This window comes from Aulostomus chinensis, chromosome 8 (assembly GCF_037954235.1).
Source record: "Aulostomus chinensis isolate RoL2024-O1b breed Wild chromosome 8, RoL_Achi_v1.0, whole genome shotgun sequence".
In the NCBI taxonomy this organism is placed as follows: Eukaryota; Metazoa; Chordata; class Actinopteri; order Syngnathiformes; family Aulostomidae; genus Aulostomus; species Aulostomus chinensis.
The window spans coordinates 27,940,390-27,951,694 of record NC_141327.1 but is presented as its reverse complement, the minus strand read 5'-3'; the positions used below and the strand labels follow the sequence as shown (position 1 = coordinate 27,951,694).

At 49.2% G+C, this 11,305-nt stretch overlaps 1 protein-coding gene across 1 annotated transcript; it reads right to left on the bottom strand.

The window, feature by feature from the left end:
- Nucleotides 1-97: 97 nt before the first annotated feature.
- On the bottom strand, nt 98-10,629 carry tmem178a (transmembrane protein 178a). Its single transcript, XM_086212170.1, has 4 exons — nt 10,005-10,629; nt 6,930-7,043; nt 5,602-5,739; nt 98-5,298 (listed from the first exon to the last, which is right to left on the bottom strand). The coding sequence occupies exons 1-4, from the start codon at nt 10,519-10,521 to the stop codon at nt 5,057-5,059; spliced, it is 1,011 nt and encodes a 336-aa protein (XP_086068296.1). The 5' UTR covers nt 10,522-10,629; the 3' UTR covers nt 98-5,056.
- Between the last annotated feature and the right edge of the window lie 676 nt (nt 10,630-11,305).

Genomic DNA, 11,305 nt, shown 5'->3' with positions numbered 1-11,305 from the left:
GATTTGGAGACGGTTTGTCTGTCTGAAGGCAGCAGGTGGGAAAAGTGATGAAAATCGGCCAGAAATTAATGTTGTTGTTTTTTTTTTATTTTTTATTTACATCTGAACATCATTATGACGTCAGAAACCTGAAGAGACAATGAGTGTCCAGCAGAGGGCAGTGAAGAGTTGGGATACTGGAGGACGTGGAAGTTGTTGGGGGGGGGGGGGGGTAGGGACAGGCGGTACACCATGAATGGGAGGATAGTGGTGTGTAAGTGATGGTGGTGTGTATTTTGGAATTTTAACCCATTTGAAAAGTATTACTTTTAATTTGAGCAGTAGTTGAAGCGGTACTCTAGTTCACATGCTATCGTGTGCTTTGGCAAATCAAAGTGACTCACAGATACTTTGAGATATCACTGATGTTCACAACATAAATGAACTAAAAGGGACAAACATTTGCAAAACTTTTAAATTATATTGTATTCACACAAACACATAAATAACATTATGAAGAATATTATTATGTATTATAAACTGCATCGTGTGTGTATGTTTTATGCTCCTTGCTGTTCTCTCTCGAATCCAAACTCTTGCCTGCAGTAAAGTATTTTTCTAACATTAATATAATTAATAATGTAGTTGGTGGCCTTCAAAGGTGTGACCCAGGCTGCAAACCATACGCTGCACTCTGGCGTTAGCACTGCTATTAGCAACGAGGAGCTAACTGATGTAGCTTTTGCAGAAGCTATCTCAGCCAACCACAGCGTTGACATGAAGTGAGGAGGGAGGTGGAATACAAGATGGGTTGAGGGTTGTCTCAGAGATGAAAGACCGACGGAATCAAAGGAGGAGTCTGCTGATGTCAAAAGGGTGGAGGAGCTTGAGAGGCAGGGAGGGAGGGAGGAGGTGCAGCAGAGGGTAGCCGGGGGAGCTCAGACGGTGTGATGGGGTAAAAACAAGAATGGGGATGTTTACAGGACCTCAAGGACACAGACGCTCAAAGCAATACTTCACCCAAAAAAGTGTATTTAACCTTTAAAGTACTCGCAGACACACATTGTGAGTCATCAAAGATGTCACTTTCCTTCCTGCATTACTTTGTGATTCCAGAATGCAGAAAGAGCCAGTAACACACGGGCAGCCTCAAGTGGGCGGCGAGTGACAGCGAATCGCACAACTGTCCAAAAACATCCACTTACAAACCCTCAAACACATCTTCTGGTATCGTCCACGTCTTCTTCTTTTTTTTTAAATCCAGCCCTACGCACAGTATCGCACTCACACTTTGATGTGAGCTAAAACGGTCACATGGCAACTTTTCTGGGTTGGTGCTCAGTCTTGGTAACAAAACGCGGATAACTTGCATGCGCTGGTCCGCGTTGGTTCATGCTAGCGCTGAAGGTCGATCTCACTGAGCAGACGGGATCGAGAGGATGTAGATTCCACCAGACGATGTGCTCGGGAGCTCAGGAGCATCCGTTTTTTTGCACACTCTTGTACGTTGCTAGCTGCCGTTAGCTTCAAGCTACCTATATATGGCTGGCTCTTCCTGTATTTTGAAGTCACAAAGATGGAATGCGGGGGGGGGGGGGACACACCTTTATGAGTTCAAGACACCTATGTTTGACTACAAAAACTACATTTTTGGGAGGAAGTACTGCTTCAGTGTGGTGTAGGGGGTATCAGTGGCGATACAGGGTGTGAAGGGGTATTAAGGGTGTCACAGAACATTGCAGGGGTATCAAAATAAGAATTTAATCCGATATCAGGGGAGGAATAAGAGGGTAGAGGGGTACATGGGAACAGAAGTGGTATCCAGCCTCCTAAGTTCAACAAAAGATGAAGCACCAAGCAGCAGTTACAGTTTACATCAATATTACGAAGCAGGAAACACGTTCATCGTCCAGGAGAGATAAAGGTAAGCTCGACCGCTGGATCCAGTCGGAGTGGGATCAGTAAAGGGACTCTTGATTCTGTCTGAACCAGCATGTAAATGTTCCACATGTTCTCCAGACGTAGGCGAGGTTCAGTCTGGTTCTGGCTCAGCTCGCAGGCTGATGGCTGAATGCATTCAAACAAACACTGGTCGGCGTACGGTACATCGTATATACACATCTGTGCGTGAGCGGACCCCCGCCTTGATCCAAACCTGCCATCAACAGTCTCACGGACTCTAAGTCTACCCAAGACCAGAACCACCGCCCAACTTAGTCTGATAGTTTTGTTCAATCGTTTGGGTCTTACTCATCGCCGCGGCAACATCGGTTAAGGTTTTTGAATGGGAACGCCATTTAGAACACAAGAACTTTACAGGCTGTTAGCCTGCCGTGGTGGTAAGACACCTGACAAATCCTGCTTTTCACAAACGGCGATGATGTGTCCGGGGCTTTCACGGCAAGTAAGATCAAGTTTATTTATTTAGCAAGTTAATGAGCAGAAATGTTGTTAAAAGTAATCAAATATTAAACTAAATAAAAACAAATGAAAGTCTGGTAAAAGCCTGGGGGGAATGCGCCTCAGAGGCAAAAACATGGAGCGATTTTATTGTGATTCACTTAATAAAAGGGTCAAAATGATGCTGAAATAATAAAATCATGATGGTGATTTGGACAAAGTATTAATTGTTGATTGGTCAGGTCTGTCGCCATAACAACACGCTGACAACTTCTACAACGCTGGTTTTCTGAATGGAGGTCTGATTAGATCGTCAGCAGGGTCACAAAGTTCCCAGGCAAGCTGGACAGCAGCCGGTATGATGTCATGATGCGAAGTTGCGTCGCCCGGTGTTGCGTGGCTTTGTGTCGCGTCTAAACACGACTGGTATCAGAACCCAAACAGCCTGGAACCTTCCGGGATCAGGTTCCACCTTCACTGCTGAATCAGCAGGTTTGGATCAACAGGTCCACGGGTATCAGTTTTTCAGCATGTTGTGGGGACATGGAACAATCACATCATGGGTAAGCGTGTGTATGTGTGTGTGTGTGTGTGTGTGTGTGCGTGTGTGTGTATTTAAGTCCATCTCCAACGTCCTCTCTGATCACCTATTTCCTGTAAGTCAACAGTTCCCATGATGCACCTGGACATTCTTCTTTTCAAGCTCCAGCTTCTTGTTCTTACAGGCGGGAGGACGACTGCCAACATCATAAAAGTCTGCACACTCGTGTCACTCCGATTCATCAGCTCTCTGGGTGAAGTTGGTCGCCTCCCAGCCTCGACCAGCCCCGTCCGGCACACAGGCTCTGACGGCCGTGGTCTCAGTGTTCATCGGTGAATATCTGCAGTTCGGTTTGTCGTGTTGTGAAACGGCGACAGAACACTGGTCCAGGGTCAGGTGGGTGTGTTGAGGCTCAAATCAGCCCGTGGAACAGAAATCGGTCCTCAGGTCACCACAGAACTCGCCGTGTTCAACCGAGGGTGTTGATGATGCTATTTTTTTTTGGACTCTCATCAATCGATGGAAGTTCATCCCAACAGGGAGGGGATTTTCCATGAAGCAAAGGCAACACGTTGGAAACCTTTGCTGCGCGGTTTCATCTGTCGCGAGTGAAACCAGCTTCAGCAATATAACTTCAAAGGCGTCTGTCTCACAGACAAAGACAGCGGGTGAAACGCGTTGTCATCAAACGCAATCGTCTTTTTGTGTTTTAGAGGGAAAAAAAGGACTACTTTGGGACTTTGTTCACGAGCCTGTGTGCCAGACCGGTGTTTCCCCGTCGTCTCTACCCAGCAGTCCTCCGTCGTCCCACACCAGCTTCACCCCCTGTTGTGTTAAACATTCAATCTACATTCAAAAAATCTGACTGATCACATTTAGCCAATTCATATTTGTACATTGAACCTATCCAGTGTATATACAGGCCACTAGAGGGCGCCCAACAGTTCCTGCCGGCCAAGGATTTGTGCTCGGTAAAATTACAATTTCTATACAAAGAGGGAAATCTCTGCAGCTCCTCAGACTCTCCGAAGCCCAGTGTTAGCTTCCCAGTGTTAGCTTCCCAGGGTGTAGCGGACAGGTGACAGGAAAACTTCACATCATTTGTTAACTGATCGGCTCCGCCGATTTACAGCGGTGATGCTAGCAGCTAGCATACCGACATCACGGATTCAGAAAAGCTCGTGTTTTTTGCCGCGTGACAATTTTGTTTTCACATGCAATTGGCCAGGAGAGCAGGGTCGCTGACGTTACCCAACACGTTCATGAAAAATACATTTTAGAATTGTGATTCCTGAACTGGATCACCGCCGTGTATTCATTACTACCCCTGTTTGGTTCATGTTTAACTCTCCAGATTATTCCAACAGCCGGCGACAATCTTTGTTGACATTCTTAAGTCTTAAGTGCTGCGTCGAAGGCAACTGGACTGTTTCAGTTCTCTTGAATACGTTTCAAACCTGAAGTCCAGTTGCCTAAAGTGACTGAGAGCCGGATCACGGAGAATATTCACCAGCATTCGTAAAGGTCTCATCGGGCTCAGAATCAAGTGGCTGCCTCGTTGACCGCCACAGCTGTCGGCAAGCACGCTGTCGTTCACCAAAGGTTAAAGGTCATCCCCAGATCAAGTGAGGAAGAGCCGGAAGCCTCTAGAACAGTTCTGTCGTTGTTTTTAAATGATTTTGTTTTCCCGGCAAACAAACAAATAACATCTCTCATCGGCTGCGTTCAGACTGAGACGCGTCGTTCACGTTCAGTCGGCGACGTCGGAAACTCAGTCAGAGCAACTTTTAATTACAACTAACATTCAACTGGAGACTCGGATCAGGACTCAGACTCAACTACACTTGTACACACTGTGTGAGTGTGTGTATATGTGTGTGTGTGTGTGTGTGTGTGTGTGTGTGTGTGTGTGTGTGTATCCAAAGACAATACATGTTTGTCCACATCATTCACACACTCAGCAGGGGGCGCTGTGCTGCTGAGACACTGGTCTTTAGAAGAAAAGTACAAGTTACAAACAGGCGTTTGGGGCTCTGCAGTGCCACCTGGAGGTCGCCACCCACCCAGCACCACTCCAGCGAGGTGATGAAGCACCGATCACCTCCTCCTGCTCCGTGTGACTGACAGCCGGACAGCTCAGACGGACGACTCACGGGCCGTTTTGGAGCGCAGAGATCCGGCTCGGCTCAGAAAAGGGAAGGTGGCGCCAAGGCAGCCGGAAGCCACGATGAGACCCAGACTGGCCCAGGCACAGCAGATGGACCAGCCATAACCGTGATCCACGTCGGCCGGCAGACCGTAGATGAAGGGTGGATTCCTGGAGAGGTCGTAGGTTATGCTGGCCGCGTAGGTGCACAGAGAGATGGTGCAGAAGATCCCTGAGGACAAGAAGGACAGAGGCGTCTTCAACACGTTTGACTGCTGGACTGAATGTCGCTGGCGTTTCTATGTTCCTTCTTCTCAGAGCACATTTGCAGCGGGTTCTGACACCATTTATCACCCAGACACCGTGAAACACCAACAATCACAGGATTTACGACTTTCCTGAAGGAATGGCCTGTCTGGTCATTGGTTGTGTTGTTGTACTTCCTGAGTGTCACCAGCAGAGTGCGGCCAATGTCAGCTGGTGGACACAGACACACACACGCACACACAGACACACACACACATACACGTGTTACCTGCCATGAGGAACAGCAGTCCAGAGACGTGCTGTGTTAGACTCTCCTCCCAGAAGAACCCGACCGAAGCCACAATGCTGCCACACAGCAGGACGGCTGCCGCCATGCCCAGAAAACCTGCCGTGATACGCCGCAGGTCTAGCACACACACACGCGCGCGCGCGCACACACACACACGCACACACACACACACACACACACACACACACAGCATGTATCAGAACTCACTGACACTGGTAAATGAGGAAACATAGAACTTGTTGCCATAGTAACCACCTCCTGCTAACCCCCCCACAATCTCTGTTACATAAAACTGTCATGGCATGTTTCCATGGCAACCAGTGACAAGCAATGAGCCCTGCAGTCTGTAGGAAGTTAGAAGACGAGCAGTTTCTCTCTCTCTCTCTCTCTCTCTCTCTCTCTGGAACGTTACGCTTCCACCGGAGCTCCAAGTTCATCCATTGGAGAAAAATCTGGAGCCCGATTGGTCGATCGGATCAGAGCTTAGTTTCATCATCACTTGAACCCTGTCAATCTTTCAATCAGCTTCAGACAGACTCAGGATCCGTTGAGGCATCTTTTCATAAGAATCTTGAAATCAAAAGCGTCTCCGCAGCCTGACAGACCGACCTCAGGGCAAAACAACCAATGACAGTTGCTGCTCATAAATATTCGCGCGGTGATGAACGAGTTTATTGATCCGTGGCATCGCTCATCTCTGAATCAAAGTCAAACTGTCAGCGTGTTGAAAAGTCCCTAGAATGCAAGAGAGACTCAATGAGACTCAAACTACAGAACGTATACGGAGGAGGGCGGGGCTTGTGTGGGGCGGCCTAAGCAAACAGGTTGTTCTCAACGTTTACTCCAATCAGTCGGTCAAGATTTGGTTTAAGCGAGATCACCTTAGCTGAACCACCCGGGGGGGGGGGGGGGGGGGGGCTTTCGGTCTCTGTCTCAAGGCAACTGCGAGTCAGGAAGCACGACGGCTTGACAGGACCAATCAGACCGTCTGGCCCTGGAACCGGGCAGCCGGACCACCGCTGGATTATATCCCATAGATGTATTTTATAATCCCTGGTTACCGTTCAGAGCATTCGAAGGATTCCTTCACACGAGGATGTCAGTGAGCACGCCAGCGTGACCTTTTTTAAGTGTCCAGTCAATAATTCACGCTCTGAGGTTCAGGTTGACCTGGTCTAGCGTTACCTCAGGGTGAGAGGGTCTGAGAATGTAATTCAACAATGCATGTTTTCAAAAACGTAATGGCACAAGCGTGTGTGTGTGTGTGTGTGTGTGTGTGTGTGTGTGTGTGTGTGTGTGAGACTCACGCAGCAGGTGCCACTCGTCCTGCTGGATGGTCCGCGTCAGGTTCAGGGGGATGTTCCTCAGTCTGATTGGCTGAGAGAAGTGATACTTGACAGGTGTGCAGCGCTCCGCGATACCTGCCGGGAGCAGACAGACATGCGACACGTTCAATCGCCCCGACAAGCAAGAAACTTCCCTTCATTGCAGTCGTGGTTATCGTCCACGTTTGCCTCCAAGGCAGATGAGTGAAGAAAAAAGGAGGGTGGAGGGTCACCGGTTCAATCCCAGGATCGGCTAAATGTGGGTGTGAAGAAGCAGCAGTGGCCCCGCCCTCATTACCATCACCGAGGTGCTTTTGAGCAAGACCCTTCAACCAGGCTGCTCAGCGGCAGCAGCCCAGACTGAGGTCACGTGTGTGATCACACCACAACATCTCGCCCTCAGTGAAGAAACCCTGATACATGGACTCGTTTCCATGTAGCGTCTCGCTACGTTGGCGGTGAGTCAGAGCAGATCACTGCACAACCAGACAACAAACCCGGTCCCCAGAACCGCCAACCAATGACTGGATCATTTGATCAGCTTTAGTTGAACAGTCGTATTTGGGTTCCAACTGCAGCTTTAACCACGTGAAAGTCTTTCTGGCAGACAGCCTTCGAGGCAAATGTCTCCTCTGGGGTGACGCACGGATGCTGCCTTCAAACTGACGCTCTCCCGTCGGTGCGAAGTCGTCTCGGTGCAGGAAACACCAGTTTGCTGCGTCTCAAAACCTCCTTGTTGCCCTGCTGCCAGGTTATTTAACAGTTGACCTGCTTCCACCGAGCGGCTGCAAGATGAGAAACGCAGGATCCACCGTTCAGGGGTCTGGGATGCTGAGGGGCAGGTTTCAACCCACAGCTCATTTCACTGTGTTGTGCTGTAATAATAAAAACGCCGGCGTCTGTCAACAGCAGGTCCGGTGTTCATGAGCACGGCCACTCTTCTTCTACCTGGGTTCAAACCCCGGCGCAAGCCGACGTGTTAATAGATGATTTATTAGACATTAAAGCCAAACCAAGGCGAGCTTGTGTGTCAGTTCTTGGTTTCACTGCATCCCAGCGTCTGGCTTCATCTATCACACTGAGGTGTGATGTAATCTGATGTGTGGTCAGAGTCTTGGCAAGGTCCAGCTCCTCGCTGCTCTCCGCCACTTTAACCTCCAGGGACTCCGGTCGGCAGGCCGCCAGCGACTGCAGAGAAACAAACTGCAGACATCATGAGCGGCTCTGAGGTTTTACTGTTTCTGCTGTCAGCAGAGGATCTAACACCCTGCATCCCCACAGTGACACACACACACACACACACACACACACACACACACACGACCAACCAGAAAACCAGGTGAAAAACAGTCTTTGTTTCTCCAGATCATCTGAGGTTCTGTACTTCTACACAAAATCACACAATAAGGAACAAAAACCACACACACCCACTCTGATCTACAGACTCTCGTTAAGAAAACAATCATTTTAAAATTCTGAAACAAGCGAAAGTGCCAAAAGAAGAAGGTTTCATCATAGAAATGAAGCGATGTCATCTCTCCACGCCACAGGGGCCAGGAAAGCCTGGAGACCCTCACGACCATGAGGGAGAGCAAAGAGACCCCGGCAACACTGAGAGGGTACCTGAGATCGAGGGAGAGCTGCTGCCGTGACGGCACAAATAATGATGATGTCACTGGTGGTAAACTGTGACGTCCAAAAAGCCACAAAGGAAAATTTTTTCCATCAACTGCACCTCCAAAAAGGCTGGAGAAGATGAGGAGGGCGAGGATGAGGAGAGGAAATGGAGGAAACAAGGAAAGGAGGAGGAAGAGGAGAGGATGCGAGGAAGAGGAGGCTACGTTCCCCTCAGGTCTACAAAAGCAGGACAAGAAATTAGCAGGTGGACACCACATCCCACAATCCCTCGGTGATGTCATCACAACATTCTATGTCAGTGTTACACCAGAGGGGCCTTGTCGCTGCTCACCCTTATCGGTTGCACTGTTGCCATCAATGCTGAACTGCATTGTGGGATATTTGTGCCGGTGCTTCGTCCGCTAATTCACCTCACCTTCTCACAGCAGTCAGCTAGCCAGCGCCACCAGATGCTTCGCCGCCATGTTCCTCTGTGACGGCACGGGTAACTTTCTTGTTTACGGCATTAGCTTGCAAGCTAACAACATAGCGTCTCTAGGAACCTGTCACCCAATAGAAGCTAATGTGCTAGCATCACCATAGTGCCAAATGTGCTGCTGCCTTCAGGGGTCACGTTGACCGTGTCCATATGGACGCTCTTGTGGTATTGACAACCTTCGAATTGGAAATTTGCTAAAAGTTCAGAGGTCATGAGTTGTGACATGTTTTCAGAAAAGGCCAAGTTCATTTTTTGGGGGGGTTTTTTGTAGGTAATTTCTGGCCGTGTCTGAAGAAGTTCCCTACAGCGCCAGATGGCGGGTGTCAGAGCCCCCATACCACCAACCCACTTTGAGAAGCCCTGTGTGTTACAGCACTGGCATGAAACAGATGTTCGGCCCGCCATCCGAACCCTAACAATTCAGCTTACTGACAAAAATCAAGCAAAACGACAACAATCAAACACGCTGTGTTCTTGGTTATCAAACAACGTCGGTAGCGTTTGTTAGCAATCACAAACAGTAACTCTTGTTCTATGCTGCCAAGTCACCAGATGGAAGTCTGGTTCTCCAGCGAACCCACTGAGCAGCAGAGAACAACGCTTACAATCAATAACATGAGAACCATGGAGGTTTGACAAAGCAGCAAAGGGTGGGGGGTGGGGGGGGGGGGGTGAGGGACCCAAAAGCTCAGGATCAGAAAACACCAGGGGGTCACGTCAGTGCTGAGGTAAATCTGCCTGTCTGTCTGATCAGCGTTCTTATTTACATAGAGACATCTGAACGCAGCACAAGTGATTGTTTCTCGTGTGCGTGTGCGTGTGTAAGACAGATGGAGAGAGAGAGAGAGAGAGAGAGAGCGAGAGACTGTGTGTGCATAGAAGATATATGTTGTCTAGTATGGGATTATTGGGGGGGGGGGGGGGGGGGGGGGGCTCCTGACCCCGGTCGATGAGCTTGTCGATGTCCGGGTCCAGGTCCTTAAAGTAGCACTTCCTCCACAGCCCGTAGTGCGTGGAGAACAGCGGCCTGCCGCACTCCGTCTCCAGGATGCCCATCCCCAGGATGGCCCGCCAGTTCTCCAGCAGCTCTTCCTCTCTGCTGCCCACATGCACGGGCTTCATCAGCGCCACGTCCCGCTGCCGAGCACCGCCGCTGCCGGTGTCCACCAGCGGCAGGTGGTAGATGGGCATCTCCCGGTTCTTCTGGTCGTTGGAGTCGGATCCATACCGGTCGCAGTTCTCCTTGTGTCTGCGGGTGTCGGTCTCGTACCAGTGGTCGGTGGAGATGGCGGTGACCAGCAGCAGCAGGGACAGCAGGCTGAGCGCCAGGCTCACAGCGGACACGGTCACCGTCACCGGTCTGGCTCTCTCCATGGCCGGGACATGGATCGAGCCGCCCAAGGTCCCGGAGCAGGTCCCGGGGCTGCCGCTCCCGCTGCTGTTGCCTTTACTGGGCATCTTCTGCGGCCATCCTCGCGCCAGTTAGACGTTCCCCGTTTGCCCTCGAGAGCGCGTTGTCATGCCGACTGACGGTCGGAGCTGCGTCAAGGTGACCGCAGGTATCCCACAGCAGCACCGGAAACTCACTGACACTGTCTTCAAAATAAAACAACTGACCCCCGTAATTAACTGGAAAACGTTAAATGACGTCATCAACCTGCGGACAGATAGAGATAGATAGATGCATAGATAAATGGATGGACAGAGATAGATAGATCGATAGAAGTGTAATCTTCATTTATAAAAAAATGCTGGATTTGATTGATGAGCAGGTTTGAGCAGGAACCCTGCAGAATTCCTGTTGGTACAGGTAGGAACGAGAAGGAAGATCAAAGGTAGATAAGATTAAAAAAAAAATCTTTACATAAATATGGAGGTTTTCCAGTTTTGTTTTGTTTTTAACAGGAATTGACAATGCAGACGAAGTTGTGACCAAACTTATTATTATTATTGTACTGGCTCGAGTGACCCCTCTGGATCCAGCTTCAAACAAAATAAATGAATCAAATCAATCCAGAAAAGTCTTACTATTAGAATTCCACAGCTGAACGTCAGAAACAACAACTGTTGATATTTTTGTTTTTCCAGGGAGTTTCTGTAGCTCACAGCTAGAGTTTAATGTCAGCTATATGATATGATGATAACACACTTGTGATTGCTAAATACAAACTCTTCTCACCCACGGAAATCGACTGCCTCGTTTTTTTTGGTGAACTTTATTTTGAAATTTTAACCAGAAGCG